Source organism: Cucurbita maxima, unplaced genomic scaffold (genome assembly GCF_002738345.1).
Source record: "Cucurbita maxima cultivar Rimu unplaced genomic scaffold, Cmax_1.0 Cma_Scf00040, whole genome shotgun sequence".
In the NCBI taxonomy this organism is placed as follows: Eukaryota; Viridiplantae; Streptophyta; class Magnoliopsida; order Cucurbitales; family Cucurbitaceae; genus Cucurbita; species Cucurbita maxima.
In genome coordinates this window covers 815,632-842,077 of record NW_019272056.1, presented here as the reverse complement: position 1 = coordinate 842,077, position 26,446 = coordinate 815,632, and the positions used below count along the sequence as shown (strand labels likewise).

The 26,446-nt window shown below is 37.3% G+C and overlaps 3 protein-coding genes and 1 long non-coding RNA gene across 6 annotated transcripts; all 4 read left to right on the top strand.

The window, feature by feature from the left end:
• The first annotated feature begins 4,940 nt into the window (after window positions 1-4,940).
• On the top strand, window positions 4,941-8,681 carry LOC111469490 (RHOMBOID-like protein 1). Its single transcript, XM_023114779.1, has 6 exons — window positions 4,941-5,487; window positions 5,698-5,861; window positions 6,513-6,676; window positions 6,755-7,011; window positions 7,157-7,283; window positions 8,354-8,681. Exons 1-6 carry the CDS (start codon window positions 5,165-5,167, stop codon window positions 8,474-8,476), a joined length of 1,158 nt encoding a protein of 385 aa, XP_022970547.1. The 5' UTR covers window positions 4,941-5,164; the 3' UTR covers window positions 8,477-8,681.
• A 1,291-nt stretch (window positions 8,682-9,972) lies between these two features.
• LOC111469525 lies at window positions 9,973-12,901 on the top strand. Its single transcript, XR_002714882.1, has 2 exons — window positions 9,973-10,059; window positions 12,163-12,901. It is a non-coding gene; the product is annotated as an uncharacterized LOC111469525 (long non-coding RNA).
• Window positions 12,902-13,625: 724 nt separating this feature from the next.
• LOC111469496 lies at window positions 13,626-17,054 on the top strand. Of its 2 annotated transcripts, XM_023114787.1 has the most exons (8): window positions 13,626-13,938; window positions 14,032-14,094; window positions 14,168-14,254; window positions 15,063-15,300; window positions 15,442-15,515; window positions 15,647-15,745; window positions 16,348-16,405; window positions 16,523-17,054. In XM_023114787.1, the coding sequence occupies exons 1-8, from the start codon at window positions 13,720-13,722 to the stop codon at window positions 16,540-16,542; spliced, it is 858 nt and encodes a 285-aa protein (XP_022970555.1). In that variant the 5' UTR covers window positions 13,626-13,719; the 3' UTR covers window positions 16,543-17,054. The 2 variants fall into 2 exon arrangements, with proteins under 2 accessions (XP_022970555.1, XP_022970554.1); XM_023114786.1 differs by having other exon boundaries at window positions 16,348-17,054.
• Window positions 17,055-19,041: 1,987 nt separating this feature from the next.
• Window positions 19,042-24,614, top strand: LOC111469481 (oxysterol-binding protein-related protein 3C). 2 transcript variants are annotated; one of them, XM_023114762.1, is made up of 11 exons: window positions 19,042-19,153; window positions 19,390-19,539; window positions 20,312-20,405; window positions 21,239-21,355; window positions 21,445-21,517; window positions 21,606-21,724; window positions 21,812-21,933; window positions 22,354-22,530; window positions 23,609-23,753; window positions 23,861-24,039; window positions 24,118-24,614. In XM_023114762.1, the coding sequence occupies exons 2-11, from the start codon at window positions 19,439-19,441 to the stop codon at window positions 24,368-24,370; spliced, it is 1,380 nt and encodes a 459-aa protein (XP_022970530.1). In that variant the 5' UTR covers window positions 19,042-19,153; window positions 19,390-19,438; the 3' UTR covers window positions 24,371-24,614. The 2 variants fall into 2 exon arrangements, with proteins under 2 accessions (XP_022970530.1, XP_022970529.1); XM_023114761.1 differs by lacking the exon at window positions 19,042-19,153 and having other exon boundaries at window positions 19,160-19,539; window positions 24,118-24,611.
• The last annotated feature ends 1,832 nt before the right edge of the window (window positions 24,615-26,446 follow it).

Here is a 26,446-nt window from a genome sequence, read left to right as displayed (position 1 = left end):
GAGAATTCTAGACTTATTCAATACATATTTAGAAGCTTGGTTGATACATATATACTATTTTAATTAACGAGCTAAAATACTCGAGTGTTTATATGATTTAGTAACCGACTAAAACAAATTATAAACGTTGGGTTGAATTAGTTACAATCCAATCAAATCTAAAATTTTAAATTATTACAAAAATATATATATATATATATATATATATATATATTTGAAGGTACACAATAAAAGTTGTGTGGCGTTCTACAGGGGATAAAAACCTGTTACCCCAACAGACAATGCAGTAGTTGGGGTTGGGGAATAATTAGAACCAGAAAATCAATTATTTATTTTGCCTTTTTTTTTTTTGGGTAATATACAATAGCATTAATTAGCTGCAGTATTATTTTTATTTTTCATGGAAATTATTTATTTATTTATTTATCTTTATAAACAAAATTTAAATTAAATATCCTTCCTAATTTAAACTGTTTTCTTAATTATATGAAATAATTTTTCATGGCATAAAGTTGATTTATTTTTATAAATTATATGAAATTTTAAAATAATAATGTAGCTAAGATTTTATTTTCATAAAAGAAATTTAAGAAAATAACTTAGGTATATGACTTTTTGTCCCTCGACATAGTGCAAAACCATTAGAATAAGAGACCGATTATGTTTGAATGCATTTAATTTAAATTAGCCCTAAAAATGTAGGTTTAATGGCTTAGGTCCCGAAACTCTAATAGATGTTGAATTTGAAGCGACATTGCAATTACATATCGGCCCACAATTTCTTTTCATATTACTAGATTTGTTTCATATTTATTCATGAGGTTTGATTATTAAATAAATAAATAAATAATTTAAAAATTAAAAAGTATTTTTATTAATTTAGTTTTTTTAAAACAAAATATATTTAATTTTTATAATTTTAAAATGGAGAAATTATTTAATAAAAACTGTGGCGTCGGGATTTTTGGGGTATGAGCTGGAAGCGGGGACCACAGAAGAAAGCATAATCGTCGGTGGAGAACATTATCTAAACCCGTACTCCGACCGCACGAAATCCGAAACCCTTATCCCTATGTAGCCCAAGTAAGTGACACGTCACCTGCACATGCATCTATCTTAATAGACTCGCAGATCCTAGTAGCCGCCACGTGGGAGAAGTCAAAGGCTGTGTTGACATTGGATTCTATACCCTATTTGGAACACATGCAAACCTAACACAAAGGATTACAAGACATAGACAAGCACGCACGCCTTGGCTCTTTCCCTTTATGGTGAGAAACATTCTCGTTTTTCTCAACAATTTGCAAAGATTCTATTTGTTTTCATGTTTCTCCCTCAAAATATTCTAACTTTTCGAATCGTATTTGATCACCCGTCGTGTAATTCGATCTAAGAACTAAAGTTTGTGATTGGAGTTGTAGGGTGAACTTTGAAAAGTCGATAAGTGAGTACAATTTGTAACAATTCAAGCTCACCGCTAGCAAATATTGTCCGCTTTGCCATTTTACGCGTCGCCGTCGTAAAAAAAATGAATCTACTAGGAAGAAGTTTTTATACATTCATACAAAAATATTTCGTTTCTTTCTCCAACCAATATGAGATATCATAATTCATCCCTATTTGAGGCCAGCATTCTCACTGACACACCGCATTGTATTTGACTCTTATATCATTTGTAATAGCCAAAGTTCACCACTAGTAAATATTGTCCATTTTGCACTGTTACACATCGTCGTCAGCCTCACTGTTTTTAAAACGTGTCTATTAGGAAAAGGTTTCTGTACCTTATAAGGAATGCTACATTCCCCTCTCCAACCAATATGAGATCTCATAATCCTCCTCCCTTCCTTTTGGTGCCCAGCGTCTTTGTAGACACACTGCATAATGTTTAGCTCTGATACCATTTGTAACATCAAAGTTCACCGCTAGCAAATATTGTTCACTTTAGCCCGTTAGGTGTCGCCGTCAACCTAATGATTTTAAAACGTGTCTACTAGAGAGAGACTTTTCACACCTTTATAAGAAATGTTTCATTCTCCTCTCCAACCAATATAAAATTTCATAATTCAGTTCCTTGGAAGCCTAACGTTCTCGCTGACGCATTGCATGATGTCTTGCTCTGATACCATTTGTATAAGGAAAAGCTCACCGCTACCAACTGTTATCCACTTTGCTCTGTTACATATCACAGTCAATCTCATCAATCTCATAGTATTAAAACACGTCTATTATGGAGAGATTTCCACACCCGTATAAGAAATGTTTTATTGCCTCTCCAATCAAGGTAGTTTATCTCCCGGAATTCCAAGCTAAGTTATGTCTAAATCGCGAGAGAACCGCTAAGAGGTCTTCCCTAGCTGGTTCACATGGGTGACCCAAGGAGAAAGATCAACTAGTAACAGTAAAGGCGAACATAAGCTAACATAAGCTAAGGCGCGTGGTTTACACTGGAGCATAGGGGCGCGTCACATCCACACGTCCAAGCCAATTTCAGCCCCCATGTGCTCGTCTCAGTTTCAGACAGCTAATACATATGAACAAATGATATACCCCCACGTGGCATACTCGTTGAGAAATAATTACCTGCATGCGGGACCAGCCTGACCTCACGGCCCCTGATCGCCACATGGTTACACTGTGATTATAAGTGTTTTTTTACCTTTTCAAAGGCATTTCCGACCCGAGTTTCATTAAGAGTGAAAATTATTCCCACAAACTAACACGAGCCTTCCCAACATGTTTTGTCATAGCTGACATGTATCTTAGAAAATTTTTCAGGAGATCTCTCAACATAAAATTACTTCAAGCAAAACACGCTTAATTATAACGTTCCTATAATCGAGCCATTGAAAAAAAATGTGCATGTTGTTGATATAAATAATGACTTTCATAATGTTGGTCGGTACCGATGATGAAAATTTTGAATGTTAATAATAATAATAAATTTTGGACATTAATGAATTTATATAATTAGTTTGGTAACACTATTGGACATTAATAACCTTGATGAGTCTTTATTCAAAACTTAGTTGGAGAAAGAAATTAATTTCACTTACCAAAAATCTCCTCCCCTATTTAAGACAATAAATGAATTGAATAAATAAATAATTTTAATTATTGAATTTTTTTTTAAAAAAAAAGATGTCTTTAATATTCTTTTATAATTTGAATATTTTTTCCTATAAATTTATGAGATTTGATTGGTTAGTTATTTAAATAAATTATTTGAAATTATAGGTATCAGTCACTTTTTAGGATGAGGGTATTATAGACATTTACTAAATCTAAATATAGTATTTTTAATATTAGTATTTTTCAAAATGCTTCTGAACCCTATAGAGAATGAAGTTTTGGGCCGACAACTGGGCCGACAACTGGACCGGGTCGATTATGAATCTGAGGCCCGAAACAAGAATGGCCCAGTGCTGTAACGGATAAGATATATATTTAATGAGCTGTCATGGCCTTTCTTCTTTGATCTATAATATTTATAAACGTGGTTACGAAGGAAAATCTTTGTAAAATTCCTATTTTGTCCTTTGTTACAACTATTCTAAGTCGAGATGGTTATGAGGTGGTAGCGGAAAAATTGATGTATCATTCACCTTTTGTGAGATCCCATATGAGTTGGAGAGGAGAACAGAATATTATTTTATAAGGGTGTGAAACCTATTACTAATAGACGCGTTTTAAAACTGTGAGGCTGATGACAGTACGTAACGGGCTAAACTGGATAATATCTACTAGCAATGGACTTGGATTGTTACAAATGATATCATGTCCCCAAGGGGTGTGGATTGTGAACGGTTGATCTTAGCCAAAACTAACATGACCATAAAACGTCAGGCTTGCTTTTGTTGTCTACGACATGGCTTCTCTCTCGTCATTGTCTTTGACTTCTCACACTTTCTCTTGTCGTGTATTGACCACGTGAAACATGACAATAATTGGTTTAATCAGTGGACTCTCCGGGACGAAACTCGATTTTAGTCCATATATTAATTTTTTTTAAGAGGGTTTATATTAGCTTAAACAAAAAGATTAAAGGGTTGGTTGCTCTTTTAACAAAAGAAAGCATTTCTCTTTTGGTCCTTTAAGTAAGGCATATTCCAACAACATTGCATTGGTAGTTGGAATAAGATACACAAAGATGACCCAACAAACTTACTTTTTTCCAAACTAACTTCCTATATTTTATTACTTTTTACAAATTCCACCCTAAACTTTCAATTTTATCAAATTCAACCCAAAATGAAAACATCAGCGGTAGAGAAGTAGATTGTGAGATTCTACATCGGTTGTAGGGGGAAACAAAACATTCTTTATAAAGATAATCTCATTAACAGACACATTTTAAAATCGTAAGGTTGACAGGAATATGTAATGGGACGAAACGGATAATCTCTACTAGCGGTGGACTTGGGCTGTTACAAATTATATTAGAGCTAGATACCGAGTGGTGTGTCAGTGAGGACATGGAGCCTTGAAGAGGGTGGATTGTGAGATCCCACATCGATTGGAGAGGGAAACGAGTGATAGCAAGTAACAAGAACGTTGGGTCCCGAAGGGTGGTGGATTGTAAGATCTCACAAACGAGTGCCAATGAAAACTATAGATTCCAAATGGGATGAATTGTGAGATCTCACATCGGTCGAAAAGAAGAACGAAACATTTTTTTGGAAGAGTGTGAAAACCTCTTCTTAATAGAGTAAGAATCAAACTTTGAATAATGTAAGAAATATCTTACTTTTTTTTTTATTTCAATTTAACCATAAGTGAACAGGAAAAACTTAGAATCTCCGTTCTCCTTTTATAGCTTAACTAATTGAGTTATGTCTATGCCCGAAGTCATTGAAAGACGTGCAGAGAAAGTGATAGATGAGATCCACAGAAAGTTTCTGTTTTTTTTTTTGAGTGAAAAGTTAAATCTAAATGTTGATTTCGCGTTAATAAGGCCAAAAATGTTCGTGAAAAGAGATTGATTTCGACGCTTTCGGCTTCCTATTCCCTCCAAATCAAGCCACTATAAATCTGAAAACCCACCATTCCCCTCAAATTTCTTGTTCTTAATTTCAAATCCCATTGGTTCCATCGATTCTTCAATTTCCCCCAAAATGGGTTTCCTCCATCTCTAGAATTTGATCTTTCTAATCAAACCTTGTAAATGGCGAGGGATAAACCCGCCGCCAACATCGAAATCAAGGTCCATTCCCGTCATGGAGATCCGGCGGTAGAACCTTCTGCGGCGGCCGCCAGATCACGACCGTCGAGGACTCCCTCGACCGGATTCGGCCAGTTCCGGCCGTTTAAGAAGTGGATTCCATGGCTGGTGCCGGTGTTTGTCGTTGTCAATTCCGTTCTGTTTTCGATTACTATGTACGTTAACGATTGCCCTAAAAACTCTGCCTCTTGCATTGGTACGTTTCTGGGCAGGTTCTCGTTTCAGCCCTTTAAAGAGAATCCCCTTCTTGGCCCTTCTCCTTCAACGTGAGTTTCTATCAATTCCACTGGGTTTTTGTTGGTTTTTCAAATTAATCGACTGTTTCATTAGAAGTTATTGTTATGTTCTGATTATCTGATGATCATTGAAGAACAAGTTCTTGAGATAGTAATTCATTTGAATGTAAATTTGAGATGATCATTGCTTAATTGAACCTAAGTTCTTGTTTCTTACTTGATTCAATCTCAAAATTTCAGATTAGAAAAGATGGGTGCTCTGGAAGTTGATAAAGTGGTTTATGGGCACCAGCCATGGAGATTGATCTCTTGTTTATGGCTACATGCAGGGGTGTTCCATATACTTGCTAACATGCTGAGTCTTCTTTGCATTGGAATTCGGCTCGAGCAAGAATTCGGTTTCGGTATGCACCCGTCTTTAAAAGTAGAGCATTCATTGATTAGTGGCCCATTTGGATAGCACGTGTTTGAGCATAGTTCACTGAGTTAGACACGCTTTAGATTCTCAAAGGTCGATGGTTTGATCCCCACCCCGAATTATTGATCTAAACGAACACATTTTAGAAAGGCTAATGAGATCATATGGAATTTAAAGTTTTGTTTAGCGAACATATTTGAGACGATCATCAATGTGATTATATTGACTGCATTATGTGATGATTTTCTTTTCTGATTCATAGTTTGAATTGGGATGCTGTATTACTTGCTAACATGCTGAGTCTTGTTTTCATTGGAATTTGGCTCGAGTAAGAATTCGGTTTCAGTATGTACCCGTCTTTAGAAGTATAGCGTTCATTGATTAAAGGCCCATTTGGATAGCACATGTTTTCATTTTGTCAATCTGAACATAGTTCACCTAGTTAGATACCCTTTACATTTTCAGAGGTCAATGGTTTGATCCCCGCCCCCAAGTTATTGATCTAAAAGAACACATTTTGGAAAGGCTAATGAGATCATATGGAATTTAAAGTTTTGTTTAGTGAACATATTTGAGATGATCATCAATGTGATTATATTGACTGCATTATGTGATGATTTTCTTTTCTGATTCGTAGTTCGAATTGGGATGCTGTATATTGCATCCGGGTTTGGTGGCAGTTTGCTGTCGGCTCTGTTTATTCAGTCGGGTATCTCCGTAGGTGCTTCAGGCGCTCTTTTTGGTCTCCTAGGAGGCATGTTGTCGGAGCTTCTTACGAATTGGACGATATATGAAAATAAGGTAAAGGAAGTTCAAAATAGAAAGTTGACTCGACTGTCTATGCATTGTCTAGTGACTGACTCAGAATCTGTGATGAAGCTTGCAGCCTTGTTGACTCTCGTTTTCATCATCGTAATCAATTTGGCCATGGGCGTGCTTCCTCATGTCGATAATTTTGCTCATATTGGAGGATTTATCTCAGGTTTTTTTCTTGGGTTCGTGTTTTTGGTTCGTCCTCAGTTTGGATGGGTTAGCCAACGAAATGAACCTCGTCGACATAGCTCAACTTCGAAAGCTAAATATAAGCCATATCAGTATGTGCTATGGATTGCATCTTTCTTGTTACTGATTGCTGGGTAAATCCTTATCTTTTAGTTCGTAGTTTTTGAAGTTCCTGTTTGAGCTGATGAATGTGCTTACTTGTTTTCTTCAAGTTCATCCCTACGTTCATATAGAATTTGTTGCCCACCATGGATATTACTGACATCTTGGAGTTGACAGGTTCGCGGTTGGTTTGGTCTTTCTCTTTAGAGGGGAAAATTTGAATGATCGGTGTTCGTGGTGCCATTATTTGAGCTGCATTCCGACGTCGAAATGGAGCTGCAACTCGCAGAAATTCTCTTGTGAGGTACTAACTATACTTTTCTTGCCTCAAATCAGTTCAAATCCTAGTATACCATAACCTCTACATATCTTCACGAAATGGTATGTTGCCTAATGTAACAGCCTAAGTCCACCGCTAGTAGTTATTGTCCGTTTTGGCCGGTAACGTATCATCGTTAGCTTCACGGTTTTAAAATGCGTTTATTAGGGAGAGGTTTCTACACCCTTATAGAGGTTTTCACACCTTTATAAAGAATGTTTCGTTCCCTTCCCAACCAATGTGGGATCTCACAACCCACCCCTTTTGGGGGCTAGCGTCTTTGCTGGCACACTACTCGATGTTTGGCTCTGATACCATTTGTAACAGCCCAAACACACCATTGTTCGCTTTGGTCCGTTATGTATCTTCTTCAATCTCACGGTTTTAAAACGCATCTATTAAGGAGAGGTTTCCACACCCTTATAAAGAATGTTTCGTTCCCTTTCCAACCAATGTGGGATCTCACAATTCACTCCTCTTGGGGGCCAGCGTCCTTGCTAGCACACTGCCTGATGTCTAGCTTGATACCATTTGTAACAACCCAAACCCATCGCTAGCAGATATTGTTCGCTTTGGCCAGTTACGTATTGTCGTCAGCTTCACGGTTTTAAAACACGTCTACTAAGGAGAGGTTTCCACACCCTTATATCCAATGTTTCGTTCCGTCTCCAACCAATGTGGGATCTCACACCTAAACTCTCATGTCCAACATTAGTAAACATCAGATCGGGTCGAGTCATTCATATATTAGATTGAGTATCGATCTCTTTTCCTGAAACTCGTGGGTTGGCCTGTTTGGTCCGTATTGAAAATGTATTACGGATCAAGCCCTCCTATACTCAGTATCACGTTTTCCATACAGTTTGAGGTGATATCTTAATCCTATCTCTCAACAAGCTTGCTTACAGAACTGTTTTTTACAAACTATGATGGGTGGATTGTAATGGTTAATGCTACTCTCTACTTAAGTCCAATAATTTCAGAATAACTTTGTTCTAAGACTCGCACACCCCCTATGAAGCATGGCGTTTCTAAACTTCGTAACATTCGTGCAGACGAGTCAGTTGGGGAATCAGCTGAACATGACGTGCCTAAGCAACGGACGAAGTGGCTCGTATTCGTTAGCCAACAGTACATCGTCTGAGGCACAGCAGATATGTACTCAGCTCTGCAGTTGACTTAGGTAAGATATAAAGCTTTATACAGAGAAAAATGTGTGGAGACTTGATAGAGCTCTTCCTATCGTAGTTTTATGACCAAAGTGTATATGACACATTTAATCCTGTCTTCATTCAAACAACTAGTCTTTTATTGTTTATATTAAGTCGAGTATGAACGTGTTTTTTACTCCATTTGATAACCATTTGATTTTTAGTTGTTTTATCACGATTTTTGTTAAGTGGTTTCTATTTTTTTTAAGAACACATTTGAATTTATAGCTACCGTGTAATATAACTTTTGTTTTCGTTTGATATCGGGATATGAGACTTTGTCAACCTTAGCAAGGAAGCCTACCGAACGAGTAAATAACAAAGTTGTGTCTCAATTGCTTGGTTGCTCCCGCTCCTGCTCACTTAAATACAACGTATAATGCAAATGAATTTGAACTCGATAAGGGTAGTTGTATAATCGCAACATATGTCTTGGGGTCACCTCGTTTGTCCTTTTGTTTTCTTTTTTTCTAACAAGGCAATCATTATCTCAACCCAACCCATCTATCGAAGATTTTGTTGGAGCAAAAATCCTTGAATTTTTAGAGAAATTAACATCTCCTTATACAAAATTCTAACACCTCTTTATACAAAATTCAGATCAATCCAAAGATAAAACTGAAATTAATTATTTCTCTCAAGATTTAGAAGCAAGATTTGAAACTTTATTCTAAAATGAGTAACTCCTCAATCACTTTCTATACGTCCATAGTTACTTGAAATATTATAAATGACAAATATGATATTCAAATTTCTATGCGTGAAAGTCTCAACTTGACTTTCAAAATTCCAAATGGTTCTTCACTCGAGTCAGTTTGTAAAACATGAAATGAAGGTTGAAATGAGTTTTGAATGAATATTTGTTGAATTTTCTTGACTTTATCGTGTAATAGGTCAAGTTTGAACATTTTTGAAACACTATGATCCTTGTCACTTTCTTTTATTTTATATCTAAATGGTTGTTACTCTAATACTCTGAAGGTCAAAAGTTGAGTGACAGTATCGGGACACTCAGGTCGATCATAAACCTATACATGTCTAATCCAAACATGTTGAGTCCATGTTAACCTTGTATATGGATCATGACGAGGATGATTCGAATATTCAATCTCGCAGGCTAGACATAGATATTGTGAGTGAGGAGTATGAACTAGATCTTTGTCACGTGGTCAATATAAAAATATCTTTAAAATTTTTCAATAATATATGAACTTTTGACCGTGCTTAAAATACTATTAAACTTAAAAAAAAAAAAAAAAAAGAAAGTATTTTATTAATTTAATCTTATTTTTAAGTTAAAGTTTAAAATGATTGGCGCAATTGTAACGGTTAGCTATTTTATGGAGTGATCTCCGCCGTTTCTTCAAAAATTTTATAAATAAAATAAAATAAAAATGAATAAATATATAGTAATAATAATAATAATAATAATAATAATAATAATAATGATAATAAACCGTCTTTTTCATTCTCCCGCTCGCCAAACCCTCGGCGCCTCGAACCCTCCGTAACTTCCTCTCAAATCCTCTCTGCAACTTCCTCCATCTCAGGTATCTTCTCTCTTCTCCTTAGTTTTTTCTTCTTACTGTTCATTCTATTTATGCCTCTGTTCTTCTGAGCTTCATTTCTCAGAATCTGCACACAAAAAAACCCATATCGTCACCTTTTTCGAGATCGGCAAACTTTAATCCTTTCATGTAATGGAGCTCTCTCGGCTTTAAATTTGATTTCAGCAAGCCAGCTTTTGTTAAAAATTTTATTTCAACAGCCAGCTTTTGGGTGTTTCTCTGATAACAATATAAAAAGAGATCTCTAGTGGGGCCTTTACAGGAAGAAACGAAGCCTGGTATTAGAGATTCGTGTATTGGCATGGTTTTCTTTTTGATGACTTTAATGATCCTTGCATGAATGTTCTATGTATGCTGTTTTTTTTTTTCCTGTCTTTCTTTGGGATTTATTGGAAACCATTTACTGGAGAGCTTGATCTTATAGAGACTGAATCGACATTTCTTTAGCAATGGCTGTTGAGATTTCTATTTTAATGCCCTGGTTTCTTCTGGGAGTATGGTTTGTTCTATAACATCTTAAAGGCATATATTTTGAATGAAACATCTTAAAGGCAGGCGTTGGGAGCTGCAAGGGCTATTTTGGTGCTGATATTTACGTTAATTGGCATACATTATGCTATACATATAATGGCCCATGCCCTTCTTGCTATCACAATAGAATACAATCAATCTGCTGCAGTGATACTTGGGAACCAAGCTGGTTTCTTTTTCATTTTCTTTTTCTTTGGTGACCTAACAGCTATCTAGGGCTGTTTTTGAAATAGTCTAGCATAAGATTGTGATCCTCTGCTAGCATATTGAATTTTAAAAGATAAATCTATTACAGGTTACTAATAGCATTGAAATATCTTTTCGAGTGAATCTCTTGGGTATGATTGAACAATCTCCGGGGACTTTCGGTATCACTTTTGATAGAACTTTCGGTATCACTTTCTCTATAATTTTCGATCTAGTCCTTCACTCTTGCTCTGATCTCCCCTACGCCTAGCAGGAATTTAATTTGGTGTCGCGGCTGCTCCAATGGCGGATCTCTATCTCTATCTCTCTCTAGATATCTAAAGATGGAGGGAGAAGTGAAAGTAATAGTCTTATGTTGTGGCTGCCCTCCCGAGTTACGGCGGCCACTACTGTGATGTGAGTGGTTCAAATTGGTTTGACCTTTCCCAATTATCTTGGTCGGAGCTTGTTAAAGTTTTGGAATTATGATAAAAAGTTTCAAATAGGGGGTAATTAGGGTAGGTTTAAGCCCTTGAGACGACTTTTGGAAGGATGAAAGTGATTTACCCCATTAAATTTTTTTTCTAGGGTTTAATATCCTACCATTTTAAAGTAATATATAGTAAAGAATTTAGAGTCTAGGATTTAATATCCAACTAGTTTAACCAAATGTAGCAGGGTCAAATAGTTGTCTCGTGAGAATAGTCAAAGATGTTCTAGCTTAAATACTCATGGACATAAAAGAAAAGTGTGGAAAGCGGCCTAAGTAGCCGTTTTGAGTTATAGGAATGGCTCTTTGGCTGACTGTTTTTCTTGCTACCTTCTGTAATATTTAGCTTTAGAAAAAAATAAGAGATCAGTAGTGATAGCAGGTGTTTTTCTTGGATACTATATGGGCAATGGACTAGACAGTTTGGCATATTTTGGTTTACAATTTTGGGTCCAAATTTTGGTTTACAATTACAAAACTTGTTAAGACTTAGTGTTATATCCCACCTGGTTGGAGAGGAGAACGAAACATTCTTTATAAGGGTGTGGAAACCTCCTCCTAGTGGACAAACGCATTTTAAAAACCTTGAGGGGAAGCCCGAAAGGAAAAACCCAAAGTGGATATCTACTAGCGTGAGCTTTGGGCTAGTAGATAGTACCAAATTGTGGGAATGACAATGTCGAAGAATAGACAGATTGCTTGAGGAATGTGTGTTACTGCTAATAAAGTGGCATTGTTGATTTCATTAGCCTATGCAAAGTTTCCTCTTCTCCACTTAAAGTTAACAAAAACAATAGTTGTATTTCAATTATTCTAGATGTATTTGGGACTAAATTCTAACAGCTACATTTATTTTCTTTTGTCGATATCGTTTCTAGGTTAGTCACTCTACTGGACTTACGGTTCTATGGGGAAAGGACGTGTTCGTGGCATGAAGTTAGGACCCACACCCACCATAGTGTTCAAGTCTACACCACGTCAATTTACCGAGATTGAGATTCATAATGAGGCCAACAATATGGAAGATTACGAAAACGTAGATGCTAGACTTTCGATATTAGAGTTGAAAATGGCCAATATGCTCTCGATTTTGGAACAAAATGGTTTCATGCAATCCAATAATCTGACTGCTGCACATACAAATGGTGATTCGCCATACTGTATATACAAGAATCCTGGACGTGTTTGTGGCATGAGATTACAACCTACATCGACTCAAGTGTTCAGATCTACCTCACACCGTAATATTCGTAATGAGGCTCGTATGGATCAAAATGTAGATACTAGACTTTCAATATTAGAGGCTCAAATGACGAAGGTAGTTTCGATCTTACGACGAAATGGTCTGATGCAAGGCAATATATGAACAGAACCACCACAGAAGTTTCAAGACATCACTAGGTATGACCCCCTAATGGTGCATCAAGTTTGTGAAGTCAACTCAAGATGTTTCTTAATGTTTTAGCCGAGTCTGTAATGGTAAAACAATTTGATCGCCCAACTCTTAGGCTTAAATATCGTTATATTGGGATGATATGAAGTATGTATTAGAGCATTCTTCCATTTTCAACCTCTTGTGTTGAAATTTCTGGAGGTGGTAGTATTAGTGTATTAACATATATAAAAAAAAAAAACAATATTTGGGCTTTTTAGTTTCAATGGTATTAATTTTTATTTATTTTTGTGGGGATTGGGGCGGAGGTTCCTCTAGGGAATTTGCGGGCATCCAGGTTCCTCTAGGGAATTTGCGGGCATCCAGGTTCCTCTAGGGAATTTGCGGGCATCCAGGTTCCTCGTAGGGAATTTGCGGGCATCCAGGTTCCTCGTAGGGAATTTGCGGGCATCCAGGTTCCTCGTAGGGAATTTGCGGGCATCCAGGTTCCTCGTAGGGAATTTGCGGGCATCCAGGTTCCTCGTAGGGAATTTGCGGGCATCCAGGTTCCTCGTAGGGAATTTGCGGGCATCCAGGTTCCTCGTAGGGAATTTGCGGGCATCCAGGTTCCTCGGGAATTTGCGGGCATCTGCCTAAAATATTTTAATATAGTATTTAATAATTAAAAAATAGTCCACAATAATTTATATATTATAATTAGAGTCTCTAAATCAATTACTATTTTTTTATGTAATTATATTAAAGGACTTCCTTNAACATTAAAAAAAAAAAAAAAAAAAAAAAATCAAGATGAATATCATCGAAATACGGAGGAAAGAGCATGGGCCAGGTTCGGGCCATTGGGTAACCCAGGCCCAGCAGTTTGGAAGTCTGCTAATCCCCAAGAAACGACATGTCGGTACTGGAAAAGGTGAGCAGCGTGGAGGAAAGAACTGAAAAATTAAGAAGAAAGATTGTGGAGTTGGGAGAAGCAGAAAGGCATTGCCACCACAAATTCTCTCAACCTTCAATTATCTCCACCTCATGTTCCCGACCAGCGTCCATGGCCGGCACATGCACCTCCTTCTCTCGCCATCTCATCCAATCCACCGTCTCCGACCTCGCCAGAACAATTCGCACCGCCGCCCCCTTTCATCTTCCTCGATTCTCCGCCAAGATCGCCCTTTCCTCCTCCAACGACCTCGCTCAAGGCCCCTCTTGCATCTTCGTCGGCCCCATCGACACCGCCAGTCAAGAAACCCTTGAAGCTCTCTATCTTCAGGTTCCGCTTTTCTACGCCTTTCAACCTCTCTCTCTAATCTCCCTCTCTGGTCTCCGTCTTTCACTTGTGTTCTTGTCGTGGTGGTTTTTTTAGGCTAGGGATGCATATTATAATGGTCAACCGTTGATCCTTGATGATATGTTCGATAGAGTCGAGGTAAGCTCGCTATGGGAAAACAAATTCTCCACAGATCTTGGTTGTTTTCTTACTCTATTCTTCATTGAATCAGTTGAAATTGAGGCGGTATGGTTCCAAATCCGTGGTCAAATATCCTCGTTGTAGTCTTCGACGGCAATTGACGTATGCGGATGCTGAGGTGATTCTCCTTCTCATTTCTTTCTTTCTTCTGCTAGGGCCACTGAAATCTGGTTCTTATGGTTCATCTGTTTAATTTCGTAAAAAGAACTTAAGGCACGAATGTAACTTACAATTGCTTAAATTCAACCCTATGGTTCATATTCAACCCTATAAATGAAGTTTTTTATGGTTTTAATTTGATATAAATATGTTTTTGTTTGGGTATGAATGATTGATCGATTTGTGTGAGATGAAACACCAAGGGTGTGGAAACCTCTTCCTAACAGACACGTTTTAAAAACTTTGAGGGGAAGTTCGAAAGGGAAAGCCCAAAGAAGCCCAAAGAGGATAATATCTGCCAGCGGTGGGCACACCGGGTGATGTGCCAGCGTAGGGCTGAGCCTCGAAGGGGGGTGGACATGAGGCATGTGGTCAATGTGTGTCAGCAAAGAGGCTGAACCCTGAAGGGGTGGACATGAGGTGATGTGCTAGCGAAGAGGTTGAGCCCCGAAGGGGGGTGGACCTGGTGGGGCTCTCATATCGATTGGAGAAAGGAACGAGTGCCAGCGAGGACGCTGGATCCCGAAGGGGGTGGATTGTGAGATCCCACATCGGTTGGGGAGGAGAACGAAACACTCTTTATAAAGATGCAGAAACCTCTCCCTAGTATGTGTTTTAAAAACTTTGAGGGAAAGCCTAAAGAAGACAATATCTGCTAGCAGTGGGCTTGGACGGTTACAATTTGTCTGCACTGAAATCCTTTTGCTCTCTTGTCTTCTCTTTTAGCTTGCTTCATTTGAATATTCAATGACATGAATGTAGGGCAGGAGGATCTATCACAGGTTCTTGCATTAGCAGGCATATGGTTGGTGTTCCTCGCACTTGGCTGTTCAGCATGTCTTGTTCCCTTAATCTGCACGGCTGTCTTAGTTTTCAAGGATCCACTCAGTTTAGGACTTTCCTATAACAGCCAAGGATCTGCATTTCAATTTCTTTCAGCTATAAATGCCATCCTCTTCATCGGATTTGGGTCTCTGATTGGCTACCCAATTGCTTCAGCTTCTGGTAAAACTGATGCTCGTTGATTTTGCGATTCGATCGAAATCTTTGTAGAAATTCAATTTTTCACTAATTGTTATGGACTTATGGCTCTCATATTCAGGGTTCTGCTTTCTCATATTTACTGTCTTTTGGCTATTGCTGCAGTGGGAGTACTTCAGGGCTTATGGAGAAATGATTTGGTGGCACTAAAAGGAGCTTGCCCAAATTGTGGAGAAGAAGTATGTTGTTTTGAATGGCTTGTGAATCATTCCTTTATGTTTTTCTCCCCCCCATTGCCATAATTCATGAACGAATACTAGCTTCGTTGCGAGAACATATTTTTACCTGGTTAAATCATTTTCTCTTTTAGGTGTTTGCATTTGTGAGATCGGATCATACGAATGTCTCTCCTCATAGATCAGACTGTCATGTATGCGAATGCTTGTTGGAATTCCGTGTCAAGTTCGAGGTAATTTACTTCACTTTTGTTCCAAACCACACTAAAGCTGGAAATGATCATCATGCAATTATCTGTTTATCCTTTTTCTGAACATGATCCCTTTCTCCTTGAGAGAGAGTGGAAAAGAGTTTCATATCTGAAATTTCTGTAGATCATGCTCAGTGCACATCTTATGAAACTATTACCTCCAAGTTTTGGCTTGGCCTGTCTTGAGCTCTATATGAGTTTGAGGTTTCCTTCGTAACTCCTGAAACTTCTTCGTAGTGGCTCCGTTCCATGCTTCATTTTACAGAGAACCTCAAAGTGGCTCTATTTCATTATATTCCATCCATATCCCAATTCCATGCATTTAATATCCCTGTAGTGTCATTGAGATAAGAGATGTCGTTTCTAGTCTATCTGATTTTATTTCTATAGATATGGAAAGTTAAAAAATTATAATCCCGAAATTTCAATAGGAAAGAAAAGGGAGGTTTGTTATGATTTTAAAATTTTTTTATACTTGGAGATAATCAATAAGTTCATAATGGGATTGTTGGGGGCAAAAAAAAAAAAAAAAAAAAAACTATTATGAAGAGACGAATGCTTAATCGGGGGTGGGTATTGTGCAGAAATCGAGTTCGAGACTAGGTCGACGATGGGTTTATGGGCGTGTCTACCTTGTAAGAGGTAAAAGCAGGCAACAAAGATTGCTGTAGGAGCAACTTGTCTATATGCAGTGCCATGATTCTTTTTCAGTCTTAATTTGCTTGCAATGAGGTCTTGTAGTTAGTTGTACCATTACAGACATAGCGCCTGCTAGGTGATTACAATTCAAGTTAGCTGCTGCCTGTAGTTTTGATAATCTAGCTAAGTTTATGAAAACCTTAGCCCATGATGTCTATGGATCCAACAATTTAGCCAGTTTGAGAATCGGCAAGTAACCATTCTGATGCTGCAATTGAGTATTCACTTTGGTCGATTTCCTATCCTTCATGCCAACTGATCTGGGATCGAAATTTTGGGGGCAAATTCGAGATACCCTGTGGAGAGTATGCTGAGAAGATGGCAAGGATTTTGAGAATCGTTGGAGTGTAACCATGTCAAGTCTAAAAGATAAGCTCATGAAGGAGGTCGTAGGACATCTTGGGCAAGTATGTCTATATTAGGTGACCAAAGAGACCACGTCAGAAGCCCACGAGATGAACACCAAGCTAGACATGCTCAATCGAGCTTAAATGAAATTTATGCTCGAAGTCAATAGGAAATGTCACTTTTCATTTACTATAAAGTAGTGTTGTAATTTCGTTGTGAAATTTCTCTCAGTGTTCTTTTTTAAGCTGCTTTGATCGATTAGATTTCGTAGAGTTTAAAATCTTGAAAATCGGAATATATATATTTTTTAAACCAAATTTGTTAGGAGTGTTCACATGACTTAGAACAAAATAACCCAAACCACCTTGGTTGAGTGGAAATTTTGAAATATAAAAAATTCAGTTTAATTATTAATATAACATGTATCAACGGCCTAGGGCTCTACACAACTTAAGACGTTTTGATCTCCAATCTAACCAAAGAAATTTCAAATGGGTCCAAATTTTCTCCAACGAGGAGTTGAGTTGTTTTCTCTACAATCATATCTCTCGTGAGATTTAATGATTTTGACACGTATGATTGGTAGTCAACACATGAAAATGGTTTTGCTTTCAGCCATATTTTTGTTTGTTTAACATTGGTGTACCTTTGACGACTTTTTGTTCGTGGTGTAGGACAGTTTTGAAAAGCTATTTTGTCCTAATATCTCAATATTTCGTAGGAAGCCGTACTAAGACTTAAACTAGAAATCCTAATTGGGTCCCTTGAAGCACGCAGAGAAATTGTCAATTAAATTTGATGATTTTGACATATATAATCAGTAGCCAACACTCGAAAATGGTTTCTCTCTCGGCCATACTAGGAATTCAATCCCAAAAACAAAAATAAAATTTTTTAAAATTATTTGTTTCAAGATTTTGAATTTTAAAATTTAAAAAATTATATTAAAATTTTTTAATAAATGAAAAAATATAATATATTATAAACTATATGATACGGTAAGTAATAATTATACAAAAAGAAATCAATTAATTGTATTTTTATTGAATTCCTTATTCTTTAGAATATGATTGGTTGGAAGGCGAAGAATAATATCTTTTATGGCATTGGCCCATGACACCACAGTTGAGGTGGAAAAGGGCGTAATTAAAAAGTAGTGGTATGAAAGTGGGCATTAGACACCTCAATCATGCACATGTTTGGCTCAAACCATGTTTGGTGCACATGCCCACCCTACAATATTATTGTATTCATTCTTTTCAATCACTCATTTTTATACCTCTACGATGATCAAAACGAGTAGTTACAAGATCGAATTCGTGTAACAACTCTTATCATGATTCTGGTATCGTCTTTATTGAATTCGTAGAGTTTATTATAAGATAAACAATGGAAATTAACGTTGGATGAACCGTGTTTAGATATGATGCATTTTTCTTTTTTTCTTTGTTTTACTTCAACTCCTATCGTTTGTCACGTACATAGAAGAATTGATGTAATTTGTATGTCAAAGGGTGTGGAAACCTTTCCCTAGTAGATGTGTTTTAAAATCGTGAGGCTGACAACGATACAAAGCAGACAATATCTGTTAGCAGTGGACTTGGACTGTTACAAATGGTATTAGAGCCAGACACCGAGCGGTGTGCCAATGAGAACACTGGGTCTAAAGGGGGTGGATTGGAGAATGAAATATTCTTATAATGGTGTGAAAACTTATCCCCAGTAGACGTGCTTTAAAATCGTAAGGTTGACGACGATACGTAACCGGCCAAAGCGGACAATATCTACTAGTGGAGGGCTTAAATTGTAAAAAATGGTATCAGAGTCAGACACTGGACAGTGTGGCAACGAGAACGTTGGGCCATAAGGGGGGTGGATTGTGAGATCCCATATCGGTAGGGAACAAATTCTTCCTTATAAGGGTGTGAAAACCTCTCCCTAGTAGACGTGTTTTAAAAAATTGTGAGGCTCGCAGCGATACGTAATAGACCAATGGACAAATATCTATTAATGGTGGGTTTGGACTGTTACAATACGTATCAAAGCCATATGCCAACGACGATGACGCTGATCCCTAAGGGGGTGGATACGTTTTAAAATCATGAGAAGGCTAACGACGATACGTAACAGACCAATAAATCACCCTCAATGGAATGTTGTCTCGATTCATTGGCGTATATATTTTTAAGTTTTTTTTCTCTTACAAAGCAATGGTGCTTTGAGGGTGGGGGCAAAAGTGTAATAAAATGGACTTTGCTGAAAGCCGCGTGGACGGCATTGGAGGGCGAGCGGAGGCAACCAGTTGAAAGAGAAAACAAAGAGAGCAGCAGTCATCTTTTTCTGGTAATTTTCCCTAATATTGACTCCAATTCTAGACGCCAATTCGTTTAGTTAGCATTCGCAAACGCCATTAAACCGCCATTCCATTTCCAAATTTCCCCCTTTTTCTCAATCGGAGATCTATCTCTTCCGCCCTTCTCCGATCCCAATTTTCCTCTCTAAACCCATTTCTTCTTCACGATCATTAAACCCTAATTCCCCTTTTTCAATCTCTTCTTCTGGGATTCGATTGTTTGCAGGCGTTTCTGATTTGCAGAAGTAGTGTGTTTATTCTAAGTGGGAACAACAATGGGTACCCATGAGAAGAATGAGAATAAGGGCGGCTTCTTTGCTGCCATGACTTCTGGAATCTCCAAGCTTGGCAATGCCATGCACCGATCTGTCAATGGGTACTTTGATTTTCGTACTTCCGACATTGATATCCACTTTTTTGGGGGTTTCTCAAGCTGTTCTTGGTTCTATTGCTGTTTTTGTTTGAATTATTTGCTCTAATGTTTTCTTGTCGGGCTGATTTGTAGACAACCTTAGATTTCTACAAAACCTGTTTCATTTTCCTTTTTGTACAATTGTTTCATCGGCGTTGTTTTGAACTAGTTCTTGCTTATTGAAGTTCTACTTTTGTATGAGCTTGATCTCCTACGGATCCCTAGTTGAGATTTTGAAAGATCAGTAAAGTTTCTTTTCTGCTGAATATCTGCATACTCTGAGTTTTAGTTTCTTGATAAGAAAATAGGATGTAGATAAGCACGTCACTTCAATTCATGACAGTGTTCTTGAGCTCATAACTAGGAGAAATGTTTTCCAGAGCCATTGAAACCAGATCGCTTGTCTCATTTTCCAATATTATTGTTTCTAGTCTGAATCGCGTCGTGGTTACTGCACTTCTTGTGTTTCGTCTGCTGTCTTAGAATCTCTGGAAGTGTTTTTTGTTGCATAAGATAGCCTCATACATGTGGATTCAAATGCTTAGGGGTTAGAGTTTACATGTGATGTAAAACGGTTCGTTTGCCTGGAGAATTTTCGTTGGAGTACTCATCAAAGCTTTGTTTTCTCCCGTTTTGTTAGCTGAACTCGAAGTTATGAAACCGTTATTATTAATACAAAGGTTGTATCAATGTTATGAGTTTAACTCATGATTACCATGCGTCTCTTTGCCCTCAGGTTTCTTGGTTATGAAGGGGTAGAAGTTATAAATCCTGAAGGAGGTAAAGAAGATGCAGAAGAGGAAGCTCACAAAGGAAGATGGAAACAAGAGGTTTTTCTCATTTATGCTCTTACCTCTTTATCTTTGCTTGCTTTGTATCTAGTTTTCCTCTTTTCATCCTACAAATTAATTAAGTGTGAGATCCCACATTGGTTGGAGAGGGGAACAAAGCATTTCTTACAAGGGTATGGAAGTCTCTACTAGCGGTAGGCTTGGGCCGTTACAAATGGTATCAGAGCTAGTCACCGGATGGTGCGAGGCACTAGTCGGAGTAGGGTTAGACCCTCTCCATAGTAGACGTGTCTTAAAACCTTGAGGGGAAGCCCAAAAGGGAAGGGCTAAAGAGGAAAATATCTCCTAGCGGTGGACTTGAACTGTTACAAATGATATTAGAGCCAAACACCAGGCAGTGTGCCTCGCTGGCACACTGACTCCCAAGGGAGGGTGGATTGTAAGATCCTACATTGGTTGGAGAGGGGAATGAAACATTCCTTATAAGGATGTGGAAGCCTCTCCCTAGTAGACTCGTTTTAAAAACTTTGAGAGGAAGCCCAGAAGGGAAAGCTCAAAGAGGACAATATCTGTTGGCGGTGGACCTAAGTCATTACATTAGTGCTTAGTGGGGAAGTTAACGATGTAAGACGATTCAGTCAAGAGGAGAAAATAAGGACATAATACGATTCGGTCAAGGGCTGATCTTTCTCTGTGAAGTTAGGCTCGGGTTCCTGCAAACCCAGTACACAAAACAGAAATGTTTCTTATTTACTCTACCGCGAGTGTGGAAGGCTTTTTCTTCACTTTTGGAAGCGAGGAGTCTTGCCTTCTATTCTTCTTCCTCTTGTATGTTTTCCATAAAATTATTAAAAAGCTTTTTCGGGTAACAGGATCGTGAAAGTTACTGGAAGATGATGCACAAGTATATTGGTTCGGATGTCACATCAATGGTCACTCTTCCTGTAATCATTTTTGAACCTATGACAATGCTTCAGAAAATGGCCGAGGTTTCGTTTCTCTTTTGGTATTATTTTTATTTACTCGTTCGAACTTTTTCCTTTGTATCATGACGCTAATAGTTGAATATTTACTACAGTTAATGGAATACTCCCACTTGTTGGATCTGGCGGATGAATGTGAGGATCCTTATATGCGGTTAGTGTATGCGTGTAAGTACGAAAATCTTAGTTTTGCTTAAAGGCCGATCGAGGCGTTTTTTCTTGTTGAAGATGAAGTTGTTTCTTTCGCTTGTTACAGCATCATGGGCTATATCAGTGTATTATGCTTTTCAAAGGACTTGGAAGCCTTTTAATCCTATCCTCGGAGAGACTTATGAATTTACTAATCATAATGGGGTCTCATTTCTTTCAGAGCAGGTGAATTTCAAAGATCTTTTTTCTCTTCTTCATGTTCTAATTTGATCCCTTTTTTATGCATACTATTATGCCAAACAATGTTTTCAGGTGAGCCATCATCCCCCAATGAGTGCCGGGCATGCCGAAAACGAGCACTTTATTTATGACGTAACTTCAAAGTTGAAAACTAAGTTCTTAGGGAACTCGTTGGATGTCTATCCAGTGGGAAGGTAAAGTTCTACTTTCCACTCTCTTTCTATCCCCTTCAGCCCATTGCTTATCAATCTCGCTCCGAAACGTCAAGGGAGCAAGTTATAACTTATAAACTAACATACCCTTGAGATCATAGGTTCGAACTTTGATTCACTTGCTTCAAATGCATATTTTACTCGTTTCGTGATGTAAATTGTTATAGAATTAAATGGTTATGCATACAATCTGTTGAGATGCACACACCTAAAAGTTCGATATTAGCCGCTTTCATCGGCAATCACTGTCAAGTCGATATTTACTTGGAAATTTTGATGTTTCTTTTCACTTTGTCCGATTCATAGCTTTTGCAGTCCAATTGCCATCAGTAATAGCTTTGTTTATTTTGTTTGATAATGCTAGATTAAGCGATAATGATGATATCGTTTCGGCCTTTGCAGAACACGGGTGACTTTAAAACGAGATGGTGTGGTATTAGAGTTGGTGCCACCGCTCACTAAAGTTAACAACTTGATATTTGGAAGGACATGGGTTGATTCACCGGGAGAGATGATAATGACCAATTTAGCAACGGGTGATAAAGTTGTGCTATATTTTCAACCATGCGGATGGTTTGGGTATGAATCTTTTCATATGAATTCTGCACTAATGGTGATCCTTATAAGTACATAGCGTTATAATTGAAAAAATAGCATTAATTCGTGTTTGATTCTGAGAGATCTGGCTGCTGTTACTGTGTTCTTAGTTTATGGTTTACCTTATCCATTTTTTATCCATTTTGTAACAGACCAAGCTTAGTGCTAGCAGATATTGTCCTCTTTGGATTTTCCTTTCGGGATTCTCTTCAAGGTTTTTAAAACGCGTCTGCTAAGGAGAGGTTTCCACACTCTTATAAAAGAATATTTCAGTCCCCTCTCTTACTGATGTGAGGTCTCACAATCCACCCCTTGATATTGTCCTCTTTGGGCTTTCTCTTTTGGGCTTCCCCTCAAGATTTTTAAAATGCGTTTGCTAGGGAGAGGTTTTCACACCCTTCTAAAGAATGTTTCGGTCCCCATTCTAACAGATGTGGGATCTCACAATCCACCTCACTTCGAGGCCTAGGGTCCTCGCAGACACTCGTTCCTCTCTCCAATTGATGTGGGATCTCACAATCCACCCCCTTTCGGGGCCCAGCGTCCTCGCTGACACTCGTTCTTCTCTCTAGTCGATGTGGGATCTCACAATCCACCCCCTTTCGGGGCCCAGCGTCCTCGCTGACACTCGTTCTTCTCTCCAGTCGATGTGGGATCTCACAATCCACCTCCTTTTGGGGCCCAGCGTCCTCGCTGACACTCATTCTTCTCTCCAGTCGATGTGGGATCCCACAATCTACTACTAGAGAGAGGCTTCCACCCCTATATAAAAATGCTTCAGTCCTCTCTATAACTGATATGGATCTCACACATCTGCCTCTCTCTTCCTTCAAATCTCTTCTCTCATATAGATAACTACTAAAGTTTTGTTTAAAGTAATTCTAGAATGGTAGACAAGATACATTGTTTACGTTTTTTTGTCCAAATTTATGTACTTTGAGAGGCTCAAAAATATGATTTCAGTTAAAATTATTTCAACTGAGTGAGATCTAGATCGAATAGGTAGAAACTAATTGATGTCACTTTCCATCTTACCGTTAACTATTATTTTTTATCGCAGTGCTGGTCGTTATGAAGTGGACGGTTATGTTTATAATACGGCGGAGGAACCTAAAATCTTGATGACAGGGAAATGGAATGAATCCATGAGTTACCAACCTTGTGATATGGAAGGGGAGCCTCTTCCAAACACTGAACTGAAAGTGGTAATATTTGCTATCGAATATAGGAGTATTGATCCTTGTGGGTTGTTTCTGTTATCTAAGCGTATCTTTTGAATCGTACCATACCGTTTTTGGTCTTTGTTCTGTAGGTTTGGCACGTGGCTAAAACACCCGAAAACGACAAATTTCAGTATACACATTTTGCACATAAGATCAATAGTTTCGATACCGCCCCTAAGAAGTTGTTGGCATCGGACTCCCGGTTGCGCCCTGATAGATATGCTTTAGAGAAGGGTGATCTATCGAAAGCAGGGTCGGAAAAGAGCAGGTTCGTTCCTCAATTTTTTCCAATCCTTTCTTAAACCTGCAATCAATACAGATTCATATGTTTTTCTTGTATGGTCAGTTTGGAAGAGAGGCAAAGAGCTGAAAAGCGAACTCGAGAGGCGAAAGGACAGAGTTTCGTGCCGAGATGGTTTGATCTAACCGAAGAGGTTACATCGACTCCGTGGGGCGACTTGGAAATTTACCAATATAACGGTTTATACGCCAAACATCGAGCTGACATCGATAGTTCTGGTTCAAGCAGCAACGACGAGGTTGACGTTAAATCGATTGAATTCAACCCGTGGCAATACGGAAACTTGTCAACACAGTAAGGGCTCTCCTCTATGTCTTATTCACTTGGATTCTTCAGTTTAGTTGGTAAGATTTTTCAGCCATTTGATATCATAGTTGTCTGTTGATTGTTTATATACATAGATCTCTTACATTTTGTAACTTTGTTATCAATCTTTGCAATCCTACAACTTTCCTCCAATGTTTTGTTGTTGGTGATATAACTCATAATTTATGTGGTTTGGCTTTAGAATGATTGATTACAAGGGGTACAAGTTTGTATCTTTCTTATGCTGCTGTTGATCCATCATGATTCTTATTAGAACGACCGAACGATCGAGAAAATTTTTAACGAATTATAAGTACCTCTTTAGTATTTTCGGAGGAAGTACTTTGATAAAGTCATGAAATGTAACCGCACAAGTCTATCTGTTATGTATTGTCGTCAGCTTCATGATTTTAAAATACGTCTAATAGAGAGAGGTTTCCACACCCTTATAAGGAATTATTCGTTCTCCTCTCCAACCGATATAGAATCTCACAATTCACCCCTTTGGGGTTCAGTGTCCTCGTTGGCACACTGCTCGTTATCTGGCTCTAATACCATTTGTAATAGCCTAAGTACATTGTTGTTAGTATCATGATTTTAAAACGCGTCTACTAGGGAGAAATTTTCATACTTTAAGGAATGTTTTCTATTCCAACCGATATGGGATCTCACGTGCAAGTTTTATTTTTTGAAAAATACATTCATTATCATTTAATTGGTCAATGGTTTGATAGTACTTTTGATCCAATCGAAATAAGCGTGGTCGATAAAGTGTCTATGGCCTCTAATATTTGAATTTAAATCATGGTCATTATTAAATTAGGACATCAAATATTGAACAATTATATGAAGACGTTAATAATTTTTCAATTTATTGATGAAAATAAAACTAATATAAAGCAAAATTAAACCTTATTATAAAAATTTAATCTAAAATCTTTGTTATTATGTTAATTAATTAACATGGTAGGTTACATTTATGTAACTAAGATTTAAAAAATTATAATTATACATTTAAGTTTTATAATCTAAACAAATATGCGTATTTTTTTAATTATAAAAACGAGTTTTCTATGAATTTAAAATTTAAAATAATATAAATTCATTTTTTCCTTTTATAGAATTATGATATTATTTTTAAATTTTAAAACTTTTATATGGTAGTATAATTCATTTTTTTTAGAACCTATCATAATATTAATTTAAACCATAGTTTCATTTAAAAAAAAAATTATAAAATAAATAGCTAATCTATTTATTTACAAAATTTTGATAGGTGATTGAGTTTAGGTAAGTCCGACCCGTCCATAGTTTTAAGATGAAGCGGGGCCTACCCGACAAAAAAAAAAAAAGTTAAGTTTATGATATTGACATTTTAATCTTATAAATATCTCCGAAAAAAAAAATTAATCATATTACTTTATTTAATAATTAAATGAGGTAAAACTAAAAAAAAAATATTTAAAATTTCCCCAAATACCCTTTTATTTTATTATTTATTATTTATTATTCACATATATTCTAGCTAGCGTCAAAGTTACTCCCATTCTATCTCTAATTCAATGGATTGATGGAATGGAATCTAATATTTATCACTTCCAAAATAAATAAATAAATAAATGGAAACTCAAATATTCCATTTTTACAAAATTCATGGTTCTTGTTAAATTCTTTCCATATTTGGAATTCAAGTCATGTGATTTTGATTTCATTTGGATGAATTTGAGGTTTGAAAGAAAAGAAATAGCTAGTTACCGACCGTGGTGATAGCAGTGGTCATGGAAGATGGCTGCAGTGATAATCGACGGTGGTGATGGCAGCCGTGAAAGTCACTAGTAGGAGTGTTCGATCGTGCTAGTAGTGGTCAAAGCTCAACAATTAAATAGTTATAACCTAAAGTTAGCATAATTGAATGGTTATATATATACACGTACCTATACATTAAAGTAATAGATAAATCATGTGACTTTGAGTATACGAGTATTAACGTTGTGATCTAGACATGTACACGGGTTGAATTGATATAGATATCAAAATTTTAAAACTGTTTTTTCCTCACACTTATCGT